Source organism: Pelodiscus sinensis, chromosome 18 (assembly GCF_049634645.1).
Source record: "Pelodiscus sinensis isolate JC-2024 chromosome 18, ASM4963464v1, whole genome shotgun sequence".
Lineage (NCBI taxonomy): Eukaryota > Metazoa > Chordata > Testudines > Trionychidae > Pelodiscus > Pelodiscus sinensis.
The window spans coordinates 2,166,245-2,193,306 of NC_134728.1; the positions used below are offsets into that span (position 1 = coordinate 2,166,245).

Consider the following 27,062-nt stretch of genomic DNA (forward strand, 5'->3'; position numbering starts at 1 on the left):
CCAACAAGCTGTGTAAGCTGCATTTGCACGCGCACTCCCAACAAGCTGTGTAAGCTGCATTTGCACGCGCCCCTGCAACAAGCTATGTAAGCTGCATTTGCACGCGCACCCCCAACAAGCTGTGTAAGCTGCATTTGCACGCGCCCCTGCAACAAGCTGTGTAAGCTGCATTTGCACGCGCACCCCCAACAAGCTGTGCAAGCTGCATTTGCACGTGCACCCCCAACAAGCTGTGCAAGCTGCATTTGCACGCGCACCCGCAACAAGCTGTGTAAGCTGCATTTGCACGCGCGCCCCCAACAAGCTGTGCAAGCTGCATTTGCACGCGCACCCGCAACAAGCTGTGTAAGCTGCATTTGCACGTGCACCCCCAAGCTGTGCAAGCTGCATTTGCACGCGCACCCCCAACAAGCTGTGTAAGCTGCATTTGCACGCGCACCCGCAACAAGCTGTGCAAGCTGCATTTGCACGCGCACCCCCAACAAGCTGGGCAAGCTGCATTTGCACACACACCCCCAACAAGCTGGGCAAGCTGCATTTACACGCGCACTCCCAACAAGCTGTGTAAGCTGCATTTGCACGCGCACTCCCAACAAGCTGTGCAAGCTGCATTTGCACACGCACCCCCAACAAGCTGTGCAAGCTGCATTTGCACGCGCACCTCCAACAAGCTGTGCAAGCTGCATTTGCACGCGCACCCCCAACAAGCTGTGCAAGCTGCATTTGCACGCGCACCTCCAACAAGCTGTGCAAGCTGCATTTGCACGCGCACCTCCAACAAGCTGTGCAAGCTGCATTTGCGCATGGACCCGCCCCGGATAAAAAAAGAGGGGGGGGGGGGTGATGGCCAAAATTTTTTTTTGCTTGGGGCAGCAAAAAACCTAGAGCCAGCCCTGTCTCTAGACCTTTCATCATTTTTGTTGCTCTTCTTTGGACCTTCTCCAGTTTCTCCCCATCGTTCCTGAAACACGGTGCCCAGAGCTGGACACAAGACTCCGAGGCCCCCAATGTACCCTCCACCCTGCAGCCAGATGACTCTCTTCCATGCTCCCTGGCTGGCTCCCTGCCAGCCCCCTTCACATGCCCCTCACAGCCAAGCGGCTCCCCTCCATCAGAGAATCCATCCTGCCCCCCCCCCCCCGATCTTCTCCCACTGCACCCCTAGGCCCTTCTACTCCCCAGCTCCTTGCCCCAGCCTGCCTGCGTTACCACCAGGACCCTAAATCCCCCACGTCTCTATCCTCTGCTCCGCACGGGCCAGGGCTGGGGGGCTTATGTGTTTTGGGGGGAGGTGCCAGCTGGCTGTATCTCCTGCAGACTTTGCCACACACTTCCCCTTCTCCTGATCCTCCAGTGCACCCCAACAACTCCTGCCCCCATTCCTTGCTCAGCCCCCCTGGACTCTCAGCTCTTTCCCCACAACACCTCCAGCCCCCTGATCTCCACGTCATCCCCCAATCCCCCATAGCTTTGACCTTGGCTGCAAGTGGGGGTGGGGGCTGTGTTTTGGGGGTGTCTTGGTTCGCCACCCCTCCCCCAGTTACTATTGGGGGGGTCGCATCTGATCCAGAGCCTTTGTAATCTTAGCTCTGAGCCTCTCCCCAGGGCCCCCATTGGGAGGACTCTGAGTCTGGGGGGCATCTCAAAGGGGCAGGACAGCCCCCCCTCCCCTGAGGGTTACAAATGCCTCCTGAGCCCACACGGCCTGTTCTGGGGCATGCTCAGCATGGCTGCCAGAGCTGGAGTTAGCCTCTGCCCCTTAGTTAGCTAGACCTGTCTGTCTGTCTGTTCAATCGCTCCTTTACCCTCCGCTCAGTCCATCAGCACCAGCCACAAGAGCAGGGTGAGCTCAGCTGCCTTTTGGTCACAATTGCACCTGCCAATGGGACCAGGCGTTTCCAACCCGTCAATGGAACTATGTTAAGACAGCCAGCGGAACTGCCTGCCACTGGATATTAGTGGGGCAAAGAGGTGTGTTCGCTTCCAGACAGCATAAGGGCCACTTTCAGTCCCCTCCCGAGGGCTCAACACGGGATGGGGAGGAGAGCTGTGCCGGCAGCTACGCTCAGCGGAATAAAACCAATCAGCTGGCTCGTGCTTCTGTGTGTGCCCGGTGCCCTTCAGGAAGATATTTCCACTCGGGATGGCACAATGAGGTGCCTCAGGGTGGCTTCTGCCTTGCTTGGTGTGGCGTAAAGGGGGTGCTGTCTGCTCTGTAACCCGGTGCCCCCCGGCGCTGTGGTGTGATTCCCACTGACTCATCCACGTGTTGTGATGTAGTGTCAGTACCTTGCTGGTTGCGGTACTTGGGCTGTGGATGACCCTACTGGCCTCTGTCTGTGAGCACTGCCCAGCACATGGGCTGCCTACGTCACTAGACAAAGACCCAACCGGTCAGACCGGTTGAGGGCAGCGAGAGAACTAAGGAAGTGGGTGTTGCTGGCTGGAAACATGAAGGAAGCAGCCTTAGCTGGGAGTCTAGAGATGACAATGGACCCCTAATCCAAGGAGTCTGAGGCATCCTGGCGCCGACTCCTGAAACCACCTCACGTCTATGCTGTCTTGTATCCTGGAGGAGCAATAAACCCGCTCTATTCTACAGGCTGGCAGAGTCTCATCTTGCTGCAGACGGGGTGTAAGATCGGGGGGTGTGACGGTGCGTTGGGGGTCCCCCGTCTCCTGCACCCTGAAATGGCACAAACAGACTGCACCAGCCGGTGGAATAGAGGAAGTTTATTGCCTCTCCAGGATACAGCACAGCACAGATGTAATCTGGTCACAGAGCTGGGCTAGGATGCCTCAGGCCCCCTTGAGATGGGGGAGACTGGGCCCCTAAACTCCAGCCCCTTCCCTAGGCTGTCTCCTCCATGCTCCAGACGGAAACTAAAAACCTCTTCCAGCCCTGCCCCCCAGCCTGGGCAGCATCCACCTTCCTTTGTTCCTCTCCATGGGGGGTGTCTGGTTCAACAAGTTTGGCATCACCTTTGCATAGTGAGGTTTTCCCTGCTGGGTCTTGCTCCAGACAGCAGGGGTCACCACAGCCCAGCAAGTACCCCCGCTACGTCACAGGGGGTACCCGACATGCCGCCACACTTGGAGGCAGGGAGCCCTCTCCAGCTAGGCTACCGAATGAGATGGGCCATTGCTTCATTCCTCTCTAGCGGTCCCTGGGCTCCTGGCCTTGTGCTGCCACAGGGGTCCCCCGTTTCTCAGTCAGAGAGTCCTAGGGCTCTGTGGCCACAAGACGCAGCGTCGCCCCCTCCTGGCTGTCACTGAACCGGCAGAGCTGCTGGGCGATAGTCACCAGGCTCAGGGCGCTTGGCTGAGCAGGGAACGCCACCCGGCCGGGGGAAGGGGAGACAGGCTGAGTGGCCCCGAGGGGCAGCCCGAGGAAAGCTCCATAGGGGGAGTGTGTGCGCGCAGGGGGCAGCAGCTGTGCCCCGGCTTTGCTGGGATAGTGGCTCCGAGCTCCCAGCTCTGCACAGGGGAGGGGTATGCGCCTGGCTCCCAGCAGGCATGGGCACAGAGGGGGGTTCAGACCCTGAGGGAGCAGAGTCTGTAGGCAGGGCCCCTCGCCAGTGTCTGTAGAGCTGGCGAAGGATACACATCTGGGAGCGCTGGGGCCCAGCTGAGAACAGAGCACCGGAGCGTCCCGGAGCTGGGGGAAGAGCGTGCAGGGCCGAGCACAGCCCTGCGGGATCCCACCGTGTGGCTGGGACATGCCCCCCACGGCCACCGCCAGTGCGGGTAGCAGAGCTGGGGACAGGAGCCAGGAGGCCTGGGGCCTGGCTGTCAGGCTAAGGTACTTCGGTAGCCCCCATTCCCGTGTGATCTGTGGCCATGAGTTTCTCCTCTCAGCACCTGGGCCATGCTGGGCAGAGCTTTCACCCCACTGGTCAGGTGGGAGCAGACAAGGGAGCTGGGTTTCCCGATGCCCAGGCTGGCGCTCTAACCATTGGGCTATCCTCCCTAGCCAGAAGAGATGCACACTGCCAGGCAGTTCCTTTAGGTGCCTGGGCCCGCAGGGCAGAGCTGGGTTCCTGGGTCCCCGTGTTCTAGGGTCCTGGGAAAGCGCTGAGTGGGACAGGACAGGAGGGGATTGCTCGCTCCCCAGGAGACCAGAACCAGGGTCACTTGCACCCCCTGAGCAAAGATCTGGCCCTGGGAAGAGACTCACCAGCAGCATCCCCCCCCCCCTCCTGCTGCTCCCGCATCAGTCGGCTGATCAAGGGGTGAGGCTGCCCTCTGCTGTCTGCTTTGGCCAGCAGCAGGGTCTCAGGGCCCAGCTCCACCTGCTGCTGCCTATGGACACCCCTGCCCACGCCGGGGCCAGCTCAGACCTACCGCAGCCCCCTGGTGCCTGCCTCGGGTACCTGCGCCGTGTGATTCCTGCCAAGGGGCAGCGTTCCCTGCCCACTCCCGGACACCCCTGCCGCGGTGACACAACGGAGCCCGTTCACTTTTATTCAGGATCTGGATTCCAAGAGTTCCTCATGCACTCCGGCACAGCCGCACTGTCCTCCTCCCCAGGCCGCCTTTCCCCGTCGCGCGCTGGCCTTCCCTCTGGGGTCCGGGCCCAAGCCCTGTGCAGCCTCACTCCTCACCATGCCACAGAGAACGGGAAGCGAAGCCCCCTCGCACGTGTGGCCCATCCCCTCCTGCAGCTGCAGCCCTGCCCGGCCCACCTGCAGCTGGGCGCCTGGCCTGTCTGCAAAGCCTGCTCGATGGCCCAGGCAGCAACAGAGGCTCAGCAAACCAGGCAGAAACTGTCCAGGGCTGAGGTGCCTGAGGCGTTTCCTGAGGTGCCTGAGGCGTTTGCCCGGCGGCGTTTCCTGGGCTCAGGCAGGCGGGGCTGGGCGCGGAGGCTATACAGGATCTCTGATGGAAGGCCGGTGGCTGCAGAAGGTCGGTTTTGCCTGGCAGTGGCTCCTAGTGCAGGTCCGGGGTGGAGGCGCCCAGGTAGGTGCGGAGGTCGCTGAGGGTGGAGCGGACGATTTTGGCAGGGATGGTCTCCCTGCACAGCCGCTTGTAGGCCGCGTAGCGGTGACACCCCCCGAAGGAATAGAAATAATCGCCCCCTTGGCTGCCTTTGATCCAGAGGACATCGACGGGGGGCACCCGGTCCGGGTCCTCCTGGGGAGGGGAGCAGACAGACAGAGCTTAAAAGCAAACCCCATCGAGCCCCTCCGCCAGGGTCTCAATGCTCTCCCTCCAGCTCCCCGCCGCCCCAGCTGTGAGCTTCCCCACAGCAGTGCCCACCCGTGACCCATGTGGGCGTCTACTCCTGGTATAACCCTGTCGGACCAGCCTTCCCTGGGTGGATGCAGGAAGAGCCGTCCAATGCCACCCTGCCGACGGGCGTGTGGCCGCTCTGGGCACACCCCTGGCCTCGCTGGCGTGGCCCTGCCCTGCCAGCCTGTAGCAGGTGCCCCCCTCCTGGCAGCGCCAGCCAAACGTTGTGTCGCTAGGAGCAGAGGGGAAGGGATGTGGGTGCACCCCGGTGTGCAGCTCCGGCAAGAGCCGGCGGGGGCTGGTTAAAGAGCCGGGCTTGGGAGGACGGACCCTGGCAGAAATGAGCGTCCCTGGAGGCAGGCGCCTGCACTTACCTGGATGGTTTCCATGAGGCTCGTCACCTTGCTCTCCTCCAGCGCCGACGGGAGGGGTCTGATGAGCACCCGCATGGGGACGTTGTGGACGGTGGGGATGTTGTCGGAGTGGACGCTCCTGACCCCCCGCTCTTCTCCCGCGGGGCCCGCGCTCGCCATGGCTGCAGCCCCCTCGGAGCGCCCCCGCCGGCCCTCTCCGCAGCGTGCGCCCCTGCCCCTCGGAGCGCCCCCCGCCGCCCCTCGGAGCGCCCCCCGCCGGCCCTCTCCGCAGCGTGCGCCCCTGCCCCCCGGAGCGCCCCCCGCCGGCCCTCTCCGCAGCGTGCGCCCCTGCCCCCCGGAGCGCCCCCCGCCGGCCCTCTCCGCAGCGTGCGCCCCTGCCCCCCGGAGCGCCCCCGCCGGCCCTCTCCGCAGCGTGCGCCCCTGCCCCTCGGAGCGCCCCCGCCGGCCCTCTCCGCAGCGTGCGCCCCTGCCCCCCGGAGCGCCCCCGCCGGCCCTCTCCGCAGCGTGCGCCCCTGCCCCCCGGAGCGCCCCCCGCCGGCCCTCTCCGCAGCGTGCGCCCCTGCCCCTCGGAGCGCCGCCGGGCAGGGCTCGGCTGGCAGGTCGCGGCGCGCTGGTTGGCACTGCAGGGGAATGCGCCGGAGCCTGATCCCCAGCCCGGCCCCGAGCGGATTTCTCCGAGCTCTCGCTGCGTTCCGCCCCGGGCAGGAGCCGCCTCTCCCCGCGGCCGGGAGGCCGTTTCCGGCAGGCGAGGGCGGCTGAGTCACCATGAGCGCGCAGGGCGCGGCGCCCTGGCCCGCATGGCAGCCGGGTCGCTCATCCCTCCCTGCCGACTCAGAGTGACTCAGCAGCGGCGCCCGGGCTCTGGTGGGAAGCCCCGAACCTTGGCCCCCTCCCACTTATGTAGCGCGAGTGGAGTGGAGTGAAGTGAGCGCCCTCCTCTCTCCTGCTTCTTGCTTCTGAAGAGGGGGCCACATCTGCGGGGTTCCCCCTCCCTGGGGGGCACACACACGGCCTCAGGAATGACGTCAGGAACCGCTCACCAAAAATCCCTCCAGACAAGGGTGGTAGAATTAAGGACCCCCCCCCGCCTCATCTACATGGAAGACAGGCCAGACAGACATCGCCATTAGCTACAGAATGGAGACCCGCATGTCCAAAGCATGGACCGCACTGACCTATGGAAAGGAAGAGCAGTGCCTGATGGGAAATCTCTGCTCCAGTTGCTACTGAACTCATGTCTGCACACACCCAGATCACTAATGATCAGATCCACCCTGGTAACAGATACTCTGTTGAATAGTCATAGAGAGGAAGCCCTGTTAGTCTGATCCTGCTAAAACAAAAGGAAAAACTATGTAGCACTTTAAAGACTAACAAGATGGTTTAATACATGGGTTCCCAAACCGGGGGGGTGAAGAAATTCCCGGGGGGGGGACACAAGGCGACCCAGCTGCCCCCCAGTTACCCCCCCCTTAAGTTTTGCTGCTATTTTCCTCAGTTCCTTTTTTTTCTTTTGGCTCAACAACAGGTTTTTTTGCTGTGTGTGTGAGGGTTTCTCAAAAATCAAAAAGGGGGGCGTGCTGCCAAAGTTTGGGAACCACTGGTTTAATAGGCCTGGGCCAGACCCACTTCCTCAGATCATATTCTGAAAGAGAATTGGCATGACCATATATACCAAAGGAATACAATGAAAAAAGCGAACACATTATTAAACTGACCAATCAGATTTCGTACAGAAGGTGGGGTGAGGGAGAGGGAGGGAGGGAATAACTATTTAAGAGTCAATGAATGGTTAATCAGAGGTGATGAGTGGCGAAGCTATCTTTGTAATGGGTAAGGTAATTAGCATCTTTGTTAAGGCCCGTTGGTAAAGTGTCAAATTTAAGCATGAAAGAAAGTTCTGAAGTTTCCCTCTGTAATCTGGGGTTAAAGTCTCTTTGAAGTGAGATGCATGTAGTAAGGTGGTTAAGACTATGTCCAGGTGGGTTGAAATGAAAAGCAACTGGTTTTTTCTTGTGAAGATGTCTGACTTGTGGGCATTAATTCTTTGGCGAAGTGTCTGAGAAATGTGTCCAATATACGTAGCAGAAGGACGCTGTTGGCACGTGATGGCATCAATTCTATTTCTGGATGAACAGGAATATGTGTTCTTGATCATGTATCGATGCATTATTCTTTCCCTCTCAAGGCATAACACCCATAGCCAGGAACGCTGGGTTCATTGATGCCCAGGAGATGCTCTGAAGAGGGAAAGCGCTGCTCTTTATGACTGGATGCGTGATTAGCGCCCGGTCAGTGGGTGGCCCCCATTAGCTCCTACAAACAAGCAGGGAGACGCGATCCGTGTCCTGCTTCCTTACAAGGATCAGTGCCCTCGGGGTCCTTACAGAAAGGGACATGCCCAGAAGACGGGCACTTTTACGGGCACGCTTGATATGTTTTAAAAACCAATGAAAGCCAAAGGCCCAACAGGCTGCCTGGAAGGATGCAGGGAGGGCCACCGAGCAAAAGGCGCAGCCCTTTCCCCACATCGAGCGGAGGTGGGTGTGAAAGGGGGGTCCGTGGCCAGCTGTGTGAATCGCTAAACAGCCCCTGCCTCTGATCTGCACTTGGAAATATCCCCAGGGCCGCACGCACTGCCCTGGCTTTGCTGGGCTGGGGGGGTTGGATTCGTCCCCCTTTGTGAACATTTGGACGGCCGCAAGGCATTCGCAGAGTCCCGACAAGTCCTGAGAGTTTCAGGAGTTCTAGCAGCCGGGTGACTCATCCGCAGAGCCAGCCTGAGTCACAGTTCTAAGAGGGTTCCCAGCCAGCCCTGCGGCAGCAGCACCAATTCCTGGGGAGTCAGGTGATGAACTGCATGGCCAGTGAACTTCCCAAGGCAAAGGTCCCCGACAACTTAGGCCGGGTGACACCTAAAACTGAAATCACCCTTGTTTGTCCCTCGGAGCGGTGAAAATCTTCGCACCCTGGGCGATGGAGTTAGGTCGACTTCACCCACTGGAGACACAGCTGGGGCGATGGAATCATTCCCAGAGGATTCAGGGCGCCCGGGGGTCTCTTCCTGGCTCTCCCTGTCTCAGATCTCAGACTTCAGACATTCTTGTGGGGGCCCCTGTGGGGCCTGGGGCAAATTGCCCAATTTGCCCCCCCTCTGGGCGGCCCTGCCCAGAGGCAACGTCTACACGGCTACGTTGCTGGAACCCCCTCGGGGCCCATTTGCAAGGCCACTCGATGGGACTGCAAACGATTCGCTTGCCGCGCAGCCGCTAACGAGGCTTATGCCCCGCGAGCCAGCCCCGGCGTCTGAGAGTGCTGGCGTGAATGGAAGAGCCGAGGCAGCTGGAACGGAGCTTTTAAAATCTTCCTTCTGCATGTTTAATGGGGGCCTGGCTCCATCCCGGGGATGTTTCCAGCCTGCGTTTGAAGCTCTCCGCATCCCTGCGAGGCTGCCTCGGGGAGCTTTCCAAGTGGAGCGCTGCTATTTAAGACTTCGCTGCACTTTGTTTTCAGGTCAGCGCTCTGCCGTTGCTCCCGGCCTCGCTGGCATTAGCATAAATCTATTTGCTCACCCCAGCATGAGCGGCCGGGGCGGCTGCTTACGGAATTTCCAGCTCCCAGAAAAAGGAGCCGGGAGGAGCAGCAACAGAAGCCACAAGGACAGCGGCGATCCCACTGGCGCCATCAGGACAGTGGCCGGGGACTGGAGCTGGCGGCAGGGACACCCCGTTTCTGTTCTGCTGTTGCCCTGACTGTGCAATGAATGTGCAGCAGCAGAAAGTACCTGCTTCAGGACATTGTAGCCCAGCACGGAAGGGCAGAAGCAAGAGCGGGATAAGGCCGTCAGAAAGTGGCAGTGCTGTGCCGGGCTGGAGAAAAGTGCAGGGAAGAGAGCAGGACTGGGCGATAATTTTTGATGGGGGGGCACACCAAGAATTTGGAAAATGGTCGAGGGCCGCACTCTTCCATGAGATTCCTGGGGGAGGTGCGGGGTCTGGGATGGGGGTTGGGTGCAGAAGGGAGTTTGGGGTAAGGGAGGGAGTTTGGGTGAAGGAGGCACTTGTGACTGGGGGCACTGGACTGAGGTAGAGGGGGTAGATTGTGACCTAGGGCAGGGAATTGGGGCACAGGACGGGATGCAGGGATCTGGGCTGTGAGCTAGGGCAGGAGGGGCTGTGATCTGGGGTAGGGGATTGGGGTGCCAGATCTGGGAGGGGATATGGGTGCAGGAGTGGGGCAGAAGATTTGGATATGTGGAGTAAGGGGTAGGAGTGAGGGGTAGAGGGTTGGGGAGGGGAGGCTGGGGTGCCAGAGGTAGGCTCTGGCCAGGAGACTTACCAACCAGCAGCTGTTCCTGAATCAGTCTCCCTGCCTGCCCCGCCCCCACAGGCTGCAACCATATGCTTTGGAGCCCCTTGTGCTTCGTGGCTGCCTGTTATTGAAACAGGCAGCTCCCATTGGCCAGTTTCTGGCCAGAAACCGGCCAATGGGATTGTGCTGGGGGTGGGAGCAGCTCCTAAAGCTTTCCCCACCCCTCCCCTGCTGGACTCAGTTTTTAAAGAAAAACCACCCACAGCGGCATGCAGGTGGGGTGAGGCAAGCGGGGCGCCTGCTGTCGGCTGGATCCAGTGGCTTGGTGGGCCGGATGCAGCCCACAAGGCATATTTTTCCCAGGCCTGGAAGAGAGGGACACGCCCACGAGGGCCCTTTCTCTTGCCAGGTGTCACCCCACTCCCTTGTCCTGGCCTGCTGCTCTCAGAGCTAGGACCCCGCCTCACCAGCTCTCACTCTGGGCCCAAGACGCCCAGGGCCCAAGACGCCCATGGATGCCAGAGGCTTGCCCGGAGCTAAGAAGGAGGGAGAGGCCTGTTCTGGTGCACGGTGGGGATTTTACATCCTCTTCGGATGACACAGCTGTTGGTTGCTCCCAGACACCAGCTGGACCGTTCTGCTCATGCACCAGGTTTGTTTTGTCCGGGCACCTGGTTCATTCGGAGCCCCTAAAGATGCCTGTGGATAAATCACATCATGGGTGTTCTTTGGTTCAGATATGTTGGGAAGCGGAAGGGTTTCTGGCTCTCGGTTGCACTGTGTGTGACGAGCAGATTTTTAATTTCCTCTTCGTTCTGCCTGGGAAAAGAATTAATAAAAGGAATCGCTCAGAAATGAAAAGTAACCCGGCAGGTGTCTTGCTGCTTCCTGGGCAGCACGGGAGACCCTGGATCAGCCAGGGAAGCAGCAGCTGTCCAGGTGCCTGGGGTATTTACAGGGACTATTTTTGGACAGATGTTTTACTAAGCAATTCACTTGGCCTCGAACCTGCCTGCTGCACCTCAGGGCATGTGACAGGTGTGTTACATTTGTCGACTGGTTTCCCCCACATTCGCCTGCCAGCCCCCCACCGCCACATGGACAGATCTCTAGAGACACGTGGGTCGGTAGCAGAAGTCCCTTTAATATCCCTGAATTGCATTACAGGTTAATACTGCAGGTGGCCGGGTCTTGGTAGACTTGTCTCACGGAGATCTGTCAAATACAAAACCTAGCAGAAAAATCCATCATGCATGGAAAATTATTGCTGTTGAATTTCCTATATACATTAGAAACCAGAGCAGGGACTGGCTCTCCTTTGATGGCCCCCTCGGGGCAATCAAACTGGGGGGGCTGGCTCGTCCCCCAGCTCCCCCGGAGTAACACCCAAAGAAGGGGCTCTGCCATCTGCCCCCAGGAAGCGAGTTTTGATTCCTCTAGGGGAGAGCCCACCAGAGATTACCCACAGTGTGTGTGCGTGCACACGCGTGTGATTCAGTGCACGTGTGAATGGGAGGGGTGTGTATGCATGACTGAAAGTGTGTGAATGGTGCTGCACGAGAAGGTGTGCGTGCACAAGCCAGGCTCTGCGTGTGCAGTGGGGTGTATGTCAGGCAGCACACGTGTAGAGCGGATGAATGACACAGGTCCTACCTGAGGTTACGGATGTACATGTGGCTGAGTGTGGCAATGGGGAGCCTGCCATGAGGCTGCGCACCTCGTGCAAACGTGCAGCTCTGCATATGTGCGGCGACACGGGTGCACATGCAGGAGCCTGCACTTGTGTGTCCCCGGGAAGCATGATGCACGGAAAGGACTGCAGCCACGGCAGCCGCTGAGAAACACGCGTGTGCAAAGGCGCACGGGAGGCTGTGTCGTGGAAGGAGGGCAGGGACACATGGGCGTGCATTCCTACACACGTCGGGAGGGACGTGCTCGGCCCGGGGTCAGGCCCGAACCGCGGCTGAGCCCTGCCCTTGTGTGGCGCCCGACAACCCGTCACAGGCTCAGGAGCCGAGGTAGGAACCGGAGCAGTGTGGAGGGGACACCTCCCCGGGGCACTGCACGTGGGCTGGCAGAGGGTGGCACGTTGCATAGAAATGACTGTTCTATCGCCAGCGCAGCCTGAGCCCCTGGCAAAGGACCGGGACCCCTCTTGCGGCGCTGAGGAAGACCAGGGAGAACGCTGCCTGGACCAGTCTGCTCCCGCTTGGCAGCGAGCGGAACAGATCCCCTCTCAAAGGGGCAATGCTGAGCCTCGGCCGGCGAGCGTGAGCTTCTCCGGCCCCCTGCGGAACTGCCCGCTGCAGGCCGGGGGCCCCTCCCTGCCCCTCACTCTGGGAATGAAGGACATTGCCCGAGGTCGCCGCATGCGGCGCCAGCGCGCCGCTCGGAGTGCGCCCTGGGACCCACGCCCAGGGGCCGCCAGGGGCAGGCGTGGGCTCTTCTGTCATGGCAAATAAATAGTCCAAAGCATAAAGTATAAATAATATAAATTAGAACATTTAAATAGACCCCTCCCCCGCCCCGGACAGTAACACCGGTTCTCGCCCCGGTCACCGGCCTTTGCCCATGGAGACGCCATCTCTGTGACTGAGGGAGGGTGCTTGGGGACTGTGCTACCCCCTCAACAGCCCGGTCGGCCTCAGTCTGCAGGGTGCACCGTTGCTTGGGCCTGTGGGGAGCAGGGGGGTTGGAGCACTGTCCACAGCAGGGATGTAAAAAAACATTCACTGTGTAACCGATGCAAATTCTTTCGGTCACACGGTTAGGCACGGGGCTCGGCTGCCAGCTCCCGCTCCCGGCCCTCGGGGCTGCCGGCCCTGCGGCGTGGTGAGGTGGCCGGGCTGGGCTGGGCTGGGCCCACTGCACCAGGCAGGGCCCCCCGGTTCCGTTTCTACTTCTCGCCACAGACAGAGGCCTGTCCGTAAGGTGGGCTGAAGCCCCCTCCCCATTGTGGGTCGGGCTGCTGCCCTCTGCTGTGAGCACATCGGCAGAAATGGGTGCACATTGACGGGAGCGTAGGAGGGTCTTGTGGCTTCCTCTGGGGCGTGGAATGGAGCCCAGCTGGGCCCCTCTGAGAGGGCTGATAGCTCTGGCTATGGCACGTGGGCCCTGGGGGAGCTCTATCCCCTGTGGCTCGCATCCTGCCTTGCTGTGGACTTGGGGACGGATGGAAACTGCGGCGGTTTCGCGCTTTGTCCCAGGTCCTCTCACGGGAAGGATTTCCCGCCGCAACGCATCGGATTGTGGCAGCCCAACTCGCGGGAGAGCCGCTCGCTCACTCGAAGGAGGGTGCCGCCGTGCCCCCCAGCACGGCCCCCCGTTCCAGGGGGGCGGGTACAGAACTGCCAGCCCCAACAGTCCAGAAGTCCTGAGAATTGCGAGAGGGGTTTGCAAAACTCCTGCCTTGGGGGTTTTCCTTCCATTCCCCGCCAGGGTGTGGAGCCGCGGGGGGCACGCACGCCGCGCTTCGAAACTGTGCTCTGCGCCCAGCGGAGCTCGAGCCTTTCTAGGCGTGTTACTTGCAAACTGAGGTGCTGCCGCGTTCCCTGACGCCGGGAGCTGGGCCGGGCCCCCACACCTGCTCTGCCGCACGCCCGCTCGCTCCCAGAGCAAGGGCATGGGAGAGTTCCTGTTCAGGGTGCGGCAGGGGAAATTTGCCCCTTGCTGCTCAGGCCTCAGCCCTCCTGCCAGTCACAGAGCAGAGCGGCTCCAGAGAGGCGTTCCCAGGGCAACACGAACCAACCCACAAGGACACCACTCAGAGATATACTGCACATAGGCATGCCCCCTTCCACCATCCCGACAGGCGCACAGACACCCCTCCCCCTCACAGGCCCAACAGGCGCACAGACACCCTCCCCCTCACAGGCCCAACAGTCGTACAGACACCCCTCCCCCTCACAGGCCCAACAGTCGTACAGACACCCCTCCCCCTCACAGGCCCAACAGTCGTACAGGCTCCCCTCCCCCTCACAGGCCCAACAGTCGTACAGGCTCCCCTCCCCCTCACAGGCCCAACAGTCGTACAGGCTCCCCTCCCCCTCACAGGCCCAACAGTCATAAAGGCATCCCTCCCCCCTCACAGGCCCAACAGTCAACACACCACTGACAGGCCCAGCAGTCACACAGACACCCCTCCCCCTGACAGGTCCAACAGTCGCAGAGGTACTCCTCCCCCTTACAGGCTCAACAGTCACACAGACTCCTCTCCCTCCTCATAGGCTTGTCAGTCCCACAGAACCACCCCCTTTCACATGCCTGACACTCGGGCAGCACCCCTCAGTCCCCTCCTGGCCACAAGACTGCCCTTCCAGAAACCTGTCAGTCACATAGACTCCCCTCATGCTCCTGCCTGTCAGTTGACTCCCCCTTCTCCCCACAGGCCTGTCAGTCACACTGATACCCCTCCCCCAGGCCTGTCAGTCGCACTGAACCCAAGTGTCCCACCTGGCCTCGTTTCCTTGTCAATACGCTTACAGTTTCACACCATTTGGAACCCACTGAGTTTAGCTCCTGATGGAGAAGACCCCGTTCCTTTCCTCCCCAGCCGATTCCCCCCGGGAGAAACAGCAGCACAAAATAAATACAGCAATAAATTAAATCAATCCGCACGGAGCTTCCCCAGGTGCCTGGGCCTGAAGAGGCGCTCGGGGCGGATCCCCGGGGAGGAACTTGGGCTCCGCGGAAGGCCGCTCCCCTTCAGTCCTGCCCCGGGGCCCCCAGCGAGCCGGGGGAAGAGCTGGGACCAGGGGAATTGGGAGAGCTGTGGAGCCGGCGACCGGCTCCATTCGAGGTGTTCCCTCCCAACCGTCACCCGGTCTGGGAAGGAAAAGTCCCACCGCAGGAAGCCCGTCAGTCAGAGCGTCCCTGGGGCGCACACCCGTCCCTGGCGCCCTGCACCACAGGCGGAGGAGCCCTGCCTTGGCTGGCGGGGGAGTGGCGGGCAGGGGGCCCCTTTCCTCCCTGCCGTCGGGGGCGCCCCTTCTGCCCCGGCCTCAGTGCTCCACGGCACAGCCGTGTCCGGCGCCCCGGGGGCAGGCCGACTCATAGTGCTTGTGGAGGTAGGACTTGAGGGCGAAGGTCTTCTCGCACTGCGCGCACTTGTAGTGCTTGAAGGCCGAGTGGGTCTGCATGTGGGCCCGCAGGTTGGAGCGGTCGGCGAAGGCCTTGCCGCAGTGGGAGCAGCCGAAGGGCTTCTCGCCCGTGTGCGAGCGCATGTGGCCCTGCAGCAGCCAGGGCCGGCTGAAGGCCTTGCCGCACACCTCGCACTTGTGCTTGAGGTTGTGGGTCAGCAGGTGCATGGCCAAGGCGGGCATGGAGACGTAGGCCTTGCCGCACGTCGGGCACTTCCGGGCCATCTGGCCGTCCAGGCTGCGGTGGGTCTGCTTGTGCCGGCTCAGGTTGGAGGAGGTGGCGTAGGTCTTGCTGCACTCGGGACACGCGTGGCGGTGGCCCCCGCGCCGCTGGCTCTCGCCGCGCCGCCGGGAGCGCCCGTCCGTGATGAAGAAGGCGTCCATGGAGTAGCTGTCTGTGACCGCAGCTTCGCCATTGAAGTAGCGGGCTGAGAGGCTCGACTGGGGGCTCTCTGGGTCACTGTACTCCTCGGGAGCCGGGGTGTAGGGCGGGTCTGGAGACACCCGCCGGAGCCCTGGTCTCTTATCGGTCTCACAGTCGGAGGGCGGGAGGCAGTGCTGGCTGTACCCTGCAGGAGAGAAACACCGGCGGAGACAGATCACCATCTACTACAGCGGTGGGCAAAATCAGGCCCAGGGGACGGATCCGGCCCTAGGGCCACATCTGGCCCACTCAGCTGATTAGTAGAGCGTGTTTACTCACAGCCGCCTCCCCCGACAAACCAGCTGCTCCTAGGATTCTCCTGCCGGCTGTGCAGGGTGGGCAGGCGGAGGGGAGAGGGAGACACCCAGTCCCTGTCACACGCACAGTGCCACATGCACACGTGTGTCGCAAAGTTTCTCTCTCACACACGTGTCTCACACTCACACACTCTCTTTGTCTCGCTCTCTGTAGCCCCCAGCCCCACCCTTTCTGTGCCTTCTAGGGGCCCCAGAGCCCGCCCGGGCCCATGAACCAAGATTTGCGAAATGGCCCCCCCAGCAAAAGCTATTGCCCGTACCTGCTCTACTAGCCTTAGTTCTCCTTTTCCATTTGCATATCCAAGCCCTTTCCTAACCGCCCCATTCCCTCCCGGCCAGGCCTTCCCGGGGCAGCTTCGGTGCACGGCTGCCTTGCACGGAAAACCTGGCTGTGTTTTGCACGGAGGTGGGCAAGCCCAAAGCGCTGCATCTGGGTGCTCGTGGGCTGTCGAGGGTTCAGGGCCTGGCCTGGCATCCAGCCCTTGCAGTGCCCAGCTGGCTGTAGGAGGAGCCAAAGCAGAGCCTTCGGTAGGTCAGAGCTGCCCGGCGGTCCACACAGAACAGGCCTGAGGAGCACAGCACCGTGAGAAGGGCCTGGCTCTCTTCTGGAGACTCGGCCTTGGTCTACCGAGCCCTTCGTAGCCTGGCCCTATTGACCCTGTTCTGGGGTTTTATTCCTAACCAAAATGTGGGACAAGTTCACCCCAAGTCATGCTAAGGGCTGCACATCCAGGGGTACAGCTGGGCAGGCAGAGCGCTGTCCTTAGACAGGATTCCGGGGTCTGAGCCAGTCTGCCTCCACCCGCAGCCGCCCGTTCCCGGAGACCTCAGGCCAGGCACCGTTCCACTGCCCGGAGCCCGTCTCCGCCGGCTCTCCCCTCTGGCCACACGCCAGCCAAGCAGCTGCTGCGGAGCCGTCTCGGGTAAGGCACGGACCGAGACTCCTGGCCCATTCACTCCGCCTGCCCCACAATCGGCCCCTTTTCGGCCCCCCTCTCTTCCCGGCCAATAGACACTGTCAAGGCTTAATTCCACCTGGGCAGGCGCTCCCAACAAACAGCGCTCCCCCCTCCGAAAACCCAACCAGGCTGGCACAGGTCAGAGGTCACCTGCCTTGCCCTCCCCTTTCCCAGCCATTTCCCCTGGGAACTCTGCCCCGCCTGCTCTCAGGGATACCTGTGAGCCAGCAACTTCTGCAGGCAGGGGCACAGGTTCCTGGAAGGTTCCTTGGCTGGCGGCTGGAAGGAAGCAGCGGGCAGTGATCACCGATGCTTCGCACAACAAGCTACCCACACAAACCTCCTTCTAAGGCGGCAATAGCCGGGAGAGAGCCGGGCCTCGGCTCAGCCACCGCGGAGGGGAAACTGGGCCGGGATCTGGAAACTCCAGGAGGCCTGGAGAGACAGCGGGTGTTTAGGGGAGCTGCTGGAAGCCAAAGCCACCCACGTGGAGGGTCTCCAGCTCCAGAGCTGTGCCTGCTCTCTGCTGGGGCTCTGCTGCAGGCAAGGCGCACACACACTGCCCCGACTCAGGGTCAGCGTTTAGCCAGCCCCTCCCCCCTCATGGGCTGAGCTCAGCAGGGAGGATCCGGGGGGCACGTTCATGGAGAAACAGTGCCAGGCTCTGCCCCATCAGCTGGGCTCCGGGGGCGCCCACCCACTGAGGCTGGACCATGCATTGCCCGGAAAGGCAAAACACTCGCATACGGTGACTCGTGCGAGGGACACGTGTGATGCACTTAGCAGCCTGTGACCGTGGGTATTTCATGGTGCATCTGTCTTAGAATCATAGAACCATAGAGCTGGAAGAGACCCCAAAGGGCCATCAGGTCCAGCCCCCTGCTCTAGGCAGGACCAACCCCAACTAAAGGGGTCTCCGCGTCTTCCAGGCCACTCCCCCATGTTGACACCAGAACAAGTGTGGGGACCCCCCTATTGAGAAGTGGGGGGGTTGCTGGCCCTCAGGTTGAGAGCCCAGCCACTGACTCCAGACCCCACCCAGCTGTAGGATGTAGACATCTCTCGGCCCCCCACCAGCACTTCCAGGCCACACTAGCTGGGCACCTCTCAAAGCGGCCCCAGGACCCCTGCCGGGAGGCTGTAACAGGCCGTGTGGCAGACGGCACCTGATGACTTAGTGCCTGTTGCTGGGTTGAGGAGCTTTCCCCTCGGCGCTGATCTTTCAGGGGCTTGGGACGATGTTTAGCTCTTGTCTAATAACTGACCCCTCTCCGTAGCAGCCTGACTCCATCCAAGGGGGCTGTGCCTCACCGAGCCCCCTCCTTGTGCATGCCAGCTAGGTGGCTAGGCCCACGCGTGCCCCTCTGGACACACCATGATCGGGCTCCCGTGGGGCAGTGGCTTCTAGAAGGGGGATTTCTGTATCCCATCTCCTGCGACACGGCACGTGAGGGGCTGGTCCCTCTCGGAAACACAGGCGAGGGCCGACGAGGGAGCACAGGCATCGTCGCCCGGTCGGTGCTGTGCACTGGACCCATGAAGAGACCCCGATGTTCAGGCTATGAGCCGGGATCGCGTTCACATTCATGAGAAATATGGAGGCAGCTCTGGCCCATGACACGGTAAAATAGAGCCGAATGGGCCCGATGCTCAGCTGGCAGGAACGGCCCTGCCCCACTCACTCCTACGGTGAGGGGAGATGGGAACCATTCAAAGGGAGAGAGAATAGGACAGAGACTATCTTCCTGCCTCTGTATAAATCCAGGGGTCGCCCCCATCCGGAAGCCTGCGTCCAGATGTGGCCGCCTCATCTCAAAAAAGATCTCTTAGCATTGGAAAAGGTTCAGAAAAGGCAACAAAAATGACGAGGGGTTTGGAACGGGTCCCGTGTGAAGAGAGATTAAAAGACCGGGACTGTTCAGCTTAAAAAAGAGGAGACTAAGGGGGATAGGAGAGAGGTCTATAAAATCATGACTGGTGGGGAGAAAGTGAATAAGGAAAAGTTATTTACCTGTGCCCATAACACAAGAACTAGGGGTGACCAAATGAAATGAATGGGCAGCAGGTTTAACGCAAACAAAAGGAAGTTTTCATGCAGCGCACAGTCAACTTGTGGAACTCCTCGCCAAAGGATGTTGTGAAGACCTGGGATTTAACAGTGCTCATAAAAAAATTAGATACATTCATGGAGGTTAGGTCCATTGATGCTTATTAGCCAGGATGGGTGGGAATGGGGTCCCTAGTCTCTGTTTGTCAGAGGCTGGGAATGTGCAATGGGGATGGATCATGTGATAATTCCCTGTTCTGTCCCCTCTGGGGCCCTGGCTTGGCCACTGTGGGCAGACAGGACACTGGGCTAGATGGACCTTTGCTCTGCCCCACCCTGGCCGTTCTTACATTCTTATGATAGGAAAGTTATTCCACTGGCACCAACCTCTCACTGGACATCCCAGCCTTGGGTTCCCACGAGCCGTGGATTTGTGGGCGTGTTCCTAGTCCCCCTATCAATTTGCAGAGATTGGCAGCAGCCGGATGTGTGTCCGTCTGTCAATCTTCCCCACTGGGGAAGGGCTTGTTCCAGCAGCTATTCCCCACACGCCTGTGTAAACCCACCAGGAGGTGGCGCTCCGGGGCAAAGGAATTCCCCGGAGCACAGTCCTAGCAGCTGCCTGTGCCCTGCTGCCCAGGCTGGCAGGGGGCAGTTGACTCCCCACCTGCTCGCTATAGAAAACCCTCCAGTCTCCACTAAAATCAATGGGAGGGAACCTGGATTCGGGCTCCTCACCCGCCGTGAGAAAAGCCAGCTGCAAGCGGGGGAGCCCTAGAACTCTGGGGCCGGCAGAGCCCTCTGGAGGCATCGAGTCCGGCCCCCGGCCCAAAGCAGGACCAAGCCCAACAAAATCGGCCCAGCCAGGGCTTGGTCAAGCCAGGACTAAAGGGCTGGAGATTCCACCCCCTCCCTAGGGACCCAGCCCAGCGCTTCCCACCCGCCTAGGGAAATTGTTTTTCCTAATCTCCAACCTAGACCTCCCCCGCTGCAACTTGAACCCATTGCTCCTTGTTCTGCCACCTGCCCCCACTGAGAACAGCCTCTCTCCATCCTCTCTGGAACCCCCCTGCAGGTAGCTGAAGGCTGCTCCCAAATCCCCCCTCCCTCTTCTCTTCTGCAGACTAGACAAGCCCAAATCCCTCAGCCACATAGAGCATGTGCTCCAGCCCCGGAATCATTTGGCTGCCCTCCACTGGACTGTCTCCAATGCGGCCCCATCCTTTCCGTAACGGGGGGCCCAGAATGGATGGGGTCGTCACCCAGAAGAGCTGGAATTAGGGGGCGAGGATGGGGTATTTTCAGGGGTGTGGGGGGAGGCACCAGCAAAAGGGAGGATCTGCCCCGAGGGGGGGATGGGTGCAGCGTGTGGCATGCACCACAATCACAGAGCATTTGTGCTCACACAGACAGACTAACCCAGATCAGCCCACTCCAGAGCAGCTCCCACCACCTGGAACCCTTTCCCTCTGCCCCAGACCATTGGAACTACTTCACCCTAACTCAGGCCGGCTTACGGCCAAGGGCCAGGAACCAGTCCCCTTTGCACAGTGCTCGGAAACTGCCAGTCGCCTGCTCCCCTGCGGTGAGTTCACCTGGCCCGTGAGCCTTTAACTGTCTGGGTGGGGCCCCGCTCTGCCCCCCCTAACTCCAATAAACACCCTGCTTTTCCCACGAGGGCTTCGCCTCCCTGCCTGTCACAGTTTGTGAACAAGCGCCTTAGCGTTATTCCCATTTTACAGGTTGGGAAACTGACTCTCAGCACAGCGAGGGGACTTGCCCAGGGTCACACAGCACGTCAGTGGCAGGGCATGGCAGACAACTGGTCTCCAAAGGGCCAGCATCACAGTCCATGCTCCAAACCACACGGTCTGCAGGGGAGCTGGGTGCTGTCAAGCTCGCGGCAAGGGTTGTGCAGATGACAATTATTTGAAACCAGAACAGGGAGGGTTGTACCAACGATTCTGCCTAACCCTGCTCAGGTAGGGCTCAAGCCCTTCACCTTTGACTCTGGAGGTAGGTACCTTGAGGACCCCCGCACCTTCTAAACCTTCGGGGCCCCTCCTAATGCTTCCTATGTCCCAACAGGGTCAGTGCTGTCCCTTGGGAGTATGGGTTGGCTGTCCCCGGGGAGGTGGGGTTTGCACCATCAATCCCTGGCTCCAGAGGCAGCAAGAGACACTAGCCACTGGGCTACACTGCCGCTGGCAGCAGGGGCATTGCCTGTGCAGCAAGGGTGGGAGCGTTTCACAAGCTGCTCAGGGGCTTGTCCACGGACACAGAGTGCATCCCTGGCAAAGCCAGGAGCAGAATCCAGCCCCCCTGACTCTCCTCCCAAGGCCTCTAACACAGACATGGAGGGAGTCCGCCTGTAATCAGATCACACAGCGCTGCGGCCTGGGTGCTCTGCTCCCCACCGCCGTTGTGCGCCCGACAAGAATGACCCCGGGTGTCCTCTGTGTGCGGTGACCGGAAGCGGCTGTGCGGGAGGAGACAGCCCCGGGCTTCCATCTGAGGGAGAAAGTCTGATCTTGGCTTTCCCCCTGGAATGCCAGTGTCTGTGCCGATGGGGGAGAAGCCCCATGGATGGGGGAGCGGGGGAGAGTGCCAGCGTGGGCTTCCCAATGCTGGGGGGGGGGAGGTAGAGCCTTAATTGAGCCCTGGGGGCCAGATCCAGTCAATTTGGGGGCTGTATCTGTCCCCAGGGGCTTAGGTTCCCTTCCCCTGCCCTAAGGCAGCAATTTTACTCCTCCCAAGCGTTTTTGGGGGCCAGCCCTGCCCAGGAGTGGAGGGGACACTGGTGACCAGGCCCGGGGGTGGGGGCTTTCTCTCTCCTGGCCTGCTCCAGTTTAAGTGTGATTGCTGGAGGCTGACCTGTGGCTTCCCCCGGCCTGCAGCCTGCCTCATTATTGATTTTTCTGTCCTCTCCCCAACCGGAGCGTCCTTGGCTTCCTAGCTCTGGAAAGACTGGCCTGTTCATCCCTGCAAGTCATCTAAGGCTTGTGCCCTCCTTGCTGGAATGAGGAGCCTGCCCCCTGCTCTCCCGTCTTCCCTCGCCGGGGGGTGGGGATGCTCTTTCGGACAGCTGATGGTTCCCCGGCCCCGATCCTGCCCCCTCCTTCCTCCCACCCCGGCTCGGAGCTGCCCCTCCCTGCCTTGCCTTTCTCTCTCCTTGTTTACCCAGCGCAGTCACACACGCTGGGCCCAAAGCGCTTTCCTCAGCAATTTTCCACGCGTTCTCCGGAGCAGGCAGCAAGGTTATTTCCAGAGGAGCAGCATCGACAGCGTCTGCTCAGCCTGCCTGCGTGGAGGCCTGCCCCAGCACACCTGCTCTCTCACACCCAGGGGCGCCCCACCCGGGACTGCGGGGAGGCAGGAGGCAGCAGAAAGCCTCCCAAGCCAGGCGGGCGCTTGCCCCCTAAAATCCACCCTCGGTGGGCGAGGCACAACCAGGGTCTCCGAATGCTCTGAACAGACCCCCACCCGGCCTCGCGACCAAACAGGCAGCTCCCAAGAGCCAGCCGCTAGCATGTGGGGCATAAGTGCCATTTGCTGGGTCCACCCGCACCACCGCGAAGGCCAGCCGCAGCGCCAGGGCGCCTCTTCTTTTGGGTGGCGGCAAAGTTGATTGGTCCTTTTCCAGCGCGGTCACACAGGGGATCAGAGGCGGGCCGGATACACAAACAGGCTATGTTCTGTTACAGGCCCCCTGGGTATACTGCATTTGGCTGACTCACTTCCTGGGGAAGAGTGCCAAGCACTGGACAAGCAGTAACGAGTGAAATTATCTCCATTTTACCGATGGGGAAACTGAGTCACAGAGAGGGCATGTGACCCGCCCATCGCCATGGACCCTGAGTGAGTGGCAGGAGCAGGATGCAACTGCAGGGCTCCTGACTCGCAGGGCCAGCTCTTGGCTGCCGCATCCTCCTTCCCTCTCCTTATTTATTTAGTCAGCTCTCCTTTTCGCTGGCACATGGTGTTCACAAGTAGATTGCACCGCGCCCCCCTCGCAGGGCGGTCAAGTCGGCGGTGCTGTTCTGAGGGGGCGTCAAACCTGGCCTGCAGGCCGTGTGTGCATTGAGAGACCCAACCCCTTCGGGGATGTGCCAGAGCCTCTCGCTCTAACTCGGAGGAAGCAAATTCCCACGCGAGAGTCGTCCCCCGAGAGCACCTCCCGTTGGCCCCCGGCAGGTCCACCCCTGGAAGCAATGGCCCCGATCATGTGTGCGTGCTGAGATTGGGACTCTCATGCCCCTAATGCCGTGGCCTGGCCCTGCCGTGGGGGGCAGGCCTGGCGGGGAGTGACTGAGTCACACCCCCTCTAAGATACAGCCCGGACCTTGCTTGTCCTCCCAGGGAGGGGTGGACAGGTCATCCCACATCTTCGGGGACCACGCCGCAGCCTTTCCAGCCCTGTGCAGGTGTGAATCCATGGGGCCGCTTGACAGGGACCGGCCCCTGCCGGCTGACCCAAGCGGTTTGCCTTCCACCCCCCCTCCTGTTAGGTGGAGCAGAGGGCATCTCCCACCCGAGGCCGAGCCAGGCCCCTCAGTGTAGAAGGCAGGGCTCGCCTTGATGGCGTTCTTGTCTGGATTGAGCCCAGGACTGGGGACATGTCCCAAGGGCAGGAGGAACGTCCCCTGGGGTTGGGCAGCGGGGCCTAGCCCTACAATCCATCCAGCACATCCCAGCTTTGCAGCTCACCAGAGCCCAGGACAGGAGGTCCCGGCACCTCCAACCATCTGGAAGCAGCAGAGTTTCTCTCCACCGCCCCCCCACCACCCCCGAGAAGATTTTGAAGGGGGGAGGGGCGCTGCAGGACACAGCCCTGGGCACAGTGGGGCAGCCTCACAAGCCACCCAGCTGTGGCTTCCTCTTGGACGACTGTCCGACAGGCGCCAAAGTACCAGCCTACCAGTCCCTCCCACGCCAGCCATGGGCAGGGCCACCTGTATTCATCACCCAAATCCATTCAGGGCCTTCTAATGGAGCTTAGTTCTGCCTGACCCCCTACCTCTCCATGCTGCAGGCTGGTGTGTGGGGCCATGAGCCATGCCATCCCTCTCCTCTGTTCTTTTCCATCACCCCCCCTTTCCTGGTGCTCCCTTCCCTTCCCTCTTGGACATGGAGCCAGTCTGGGTGAGGGAGCAGCCCCTCATCCCCCCGTCACCTCCTGGCCTCCTGAGAGGCCTTTCTCCCTGCCTGGCCCAGCGCCAGCCCCCTAGGGAGCAGCTCCAGCCTGTCAGGGGCACCGTCTGTCTCCTGTGAAGAACTCGGTCTGCAGCGCACAAGCCGAGCGGGCTGGGATCCTGAGGCCGGCCCTGCCAGGGGTTGAGCCCAGCCTCAGCCACGGGGGCGCGGAGGAAATCTGCAACCCAGGGGCATTTCCAGTGCCGGGGAATCAATGGGGATGCTCAGGCAGCCACGTGGCCCCTCTGCCTTGCCCACGCGTGTCCTGGGGAGGGGAACAAAGCCCGGATTTGCAGAGTCAGCAAAGGGCAGCCGGAGTCAAGGGGGAGAAATTGCACAAAGGAGCAACCGGGGGAGGGGCTGAATTCTAGGGTCACCTTCCTAGGGGAGAGATTCCAGCCCATACAGAACACACACATGGGCACCCCACCCTCCACGCTGTGGATGTGCACTGATCCCTCCCCCCGAGATACCTAACAGACTTCCAAAGCAACACACCCGATCTACACAACCCTGGGCCCCTGCCCCACAGCACACACAGTCCCACCAGCACAACACCCATAGCCCAGCACACACCTACACACAACACAGCCCTAATCCCACAAACACATGCATAGGCCCAAGATAGTGCACCCCTCCCCCCCCCCGAGTACACCCCCCCACGACAAACACAGGGTCACTTTTCAGCACCTATGCCTGTCTACACACACACACACACACACCAAACACAGGGTGACACTTTTCAGTGCCTGTGCCTGTCTACACACACACACACACACACACATAGGGTGACACTTTTCAGTGCCTGTGCCTATCTACACACACACACACACACACACACACACACACACACACACACGGTGACACTTTTCAGTGCCCGTGCCTGTCTACACACACACACACACACACACACACACACACACACACACACACACGGTGACACTTTTCAGTGCCTGTGCCTATCTACACACACACACACACACACACACACACGGTGACACTTTTCAGTGCCCGTGCCTGTCTACACACACACACACACACACACACACACCCCACACTACAAACACAGGGTGACACTTTTCAGTGCCTGTGCCTGTCTACACACCCACTCACACGCCGGCCGCGAAGGGGCCCTCAGCCCGGCCGGTTCCCGCTGGGAAGGGCTCTGGGGGGACGAGCGCACCGCCTCTCCCCGGGGCCCGGCCCAGCTCCGCGGACCCCGCTCATACCGGGGAAGGGGGGGCTCCCCAAGCCCCGCTCCGTGCGCAGGGCGGGACACCGCCCCCTCCCGCCCGGCCCCGCGGGGCTCTGGGGAGACGCACTGCGGGCTCCAGCCCTTCCAGCCGCCCGGACCCTTCTCCGCCCGCGCCCCGAGCCACTCACCGTTCCCGGCCGGCCGGTAGGCAGCGCCCAGGGCGGTGTAGCCGGGCCCCTCGCCGGGCTGGAACGCGTCCGCTTTGATCTTCTTCACCAGGAAGGAGCGGGGCATGGCGCGGCCGGGCCGGGATCAGCACTGGACAGCTCCCTGCGCGCTGCAGGCGGGGCCGGGGGAGGGGGCGCAGGCGCTGAGCTCAGCACTCCGGGCCCCGCCGGCTTTATATGGGACGCGGGCTGGAGATCAGGTGGTGCCTTGCCAGGGAGCGGTACGGCCCTAATCCATCAACTGTCCCCCAGGACAGGCAGCGCAGCAGCAGCGAGCCGGCTGGGCGGGCAGCCCGGGGCGGGGGGAGAGACACAGAGAAAGTGTGTGTAAGTGTGTGTGTCTGTGTGTAAGTGTGTGTGTGTCTGCCTGCGTGAGTGTGTAAGTGTCTCTGTGTGTGTGTCTGTGTGGGAGTGTGTAAGTGTCTCTGTGTGTGTGTCTGTATCTCTGTGGGAGTGTGTAAGTGTCTCTGTGTGTTTCTCTGTGTGTAAGTGACTGTGCGTCTGTGTGTGTCTGTGTCTCTGTGTGTGTAAGTGCCTGTGTCTCTGTGTATGTATGTGTCTTTCTGTGTGTAAATGTCTCGGTGTGAGGGCCTCTGTATGTGTCTGAGTTTGTGTGTGTGTGTGTCTGTGTGTGTGTAATTGTCTCTGTGTGGGTAAATGTGTGTGTGTCTGAGGGGGGAAGGGAAGAGAGAGATGGGGAAAGTGTGTGAGAGAGAAAAGGAAAGAGGGAGAAGAAAGTGAAAGGAGGCGGGGCAGGAAGGGAGACAAGGGAGGAATTGGGGGGGGGCAGGGAGGGAGGGATGGCCCACAGCCCATCTGCTTAACATTTAGACACACAGCCCTTGATCTTCCTCTCAGTGGGGGGCGGGGGGGGGGCGCGGAACAGGTGTCAGGCAGGGGCGGGGCTCAGCCCGGAGACATGCTCCAGACTGAAGGGAGAACTTCTAGAGATCGTGGCACTGGGTGGGGGGAGAGGTGCGAGCCCCCCCCCCCCGCCACTGCACATCACCCCTCGGTAGGGACAATACGGTACCCTGCTGGGCAACCCCGTGTTCTGTGACAGCCCCCCCCCCCTGAAACTGATCAAGCCATCACAGCGAGGCAGGGAGGCCTCCCCCCCGAAACTGATCAAGCAGTTCATTCTCCCATGGGGGGTCATACATTAATTCTCTCTCTCTCCTCGGGCCCACCCCCGGCAGACAATAGAGAGGCGTGTGCGAGGAAGAGGCAAGAGGAAGTCTGAGAAGGGGCGGGGGGGCGAGGGAAAGAGACTGTTCAGATTAACTCCCAGCTCGGCTTCCTTTGTCTTGGTGCAAGCAGTGTGTTTGAAGACCCTGTGAATAATACAGTCCAGAGCCATATGCTGGGGGAGTTCAACAAAGGTGGGCAAGAAACGGTGCCCTGGGCAGAGCGAACACAAAAGGGGGGCTCGTCGGTGGCACCTCGCTCCCCTTGGAAGAAGCTGGGTTCTGCGCCTTTGTTGCTGGAGCCCAGCAGGCAGGCGCCTGCCTTCTGCAGAATGTGTTTGCTTTGCAGAAACGCTCGCACGTGGCAGCGTGAAGGGCACCAGCAAAGTGACTCTGCCTCTGAGGAAGACCTGGGCGCGTTTCAGCACTGGCTGGGCCTTTGGGGTCCGGGCCTGGGA

The 27,062-nt window shown here is 60.9% G+C and overlaps 2 protein-coding genes across 2 annotated transcripts; both read right to left on the reverse strand.

Annotated features, from left to right (window-relative positions):
* Positions 1-4,450: 4,450 nt before the first annotated feature.
* On the reverse strand, positions 4,451-6,411 carry SRXN1 (sulfiredoxin 1). The gene is made up of 2 exons (XM_075900891.1): positions 5,607-6,411; positions 4,451-5,133 (listed from the first exon to the last, which is right to left on the reverse strand). Exons 1-2 carry the CDS (start codon positions 5,763-5,765, stop codon positions 4,930-4,932), a joined length of 363 nt encoding a protein of 120 aa, XP_075757006.1. The 5' UTR covers positions 5,766-6,411; the 3' UTR covers positions 4,451-4,929.
* An 8,461-nt stretch (positions 6,412-14,872) lies between these two features.
* Positions 14,873-25,689, reverse strand: SCRT2 (scratch family transcriptional repressor 2). Its single transcript, XM_075900770.1, has 2 exons — positions 25,379-25,689; positions 14,873-15,624 (listed from the first exon to the last, which is right to left on the reverse strand). The coding sequence occupies exons 1-2, from the start codon at positions 25,482-25,484 to the stop codon at positions 14,918-14,920; spliced, it is 813 nt and encodes a 270-aa protein (XP_075756885.1). The 5' UTR covers positions 25,485-25,689; the 3' UTR covers positions 14,873-14,917.
* Positions 25,690-27,062: the final 1,373 nt, after the last annotated feature.

What these genes read in the sequence shown, in the direction of transcription:
- SRXN1 (XM_075900891.1), bottom strand. Translation starts at nt 5,765, where the DNA reads ATGGCGAGCGCGGGCCCCGCGGGAGAAGAGCGGGGGGTCAGGAGCGTC. An exon ending in GCCTCATGGAAACCATCCAG is followed by an intron (nt 5,134 to 5,606) that starts GTAAGTGCAGGC and finishes TCCCCTCCCCAG; the next exon opens with GAGGACCCGGACCGGGTGCC.
- SCRT2 (XM_075900770.1), bottom strand. Translation starts at nt 25,484, where the DNA reads ATGCCCCGCTCCTTCCTGGTGAAGAAGATCAAAGCGGACGCGTTCCAG. An exon ending in CTACCGGCCGGCCGGGAACG is followed by an intron (nt 15,625 to 25,378) that starts GTGAGTGGCTCG and finishes TCTCTCCTGCAG; the next exon opens with GGTACAGCCAGCACTGCCTC.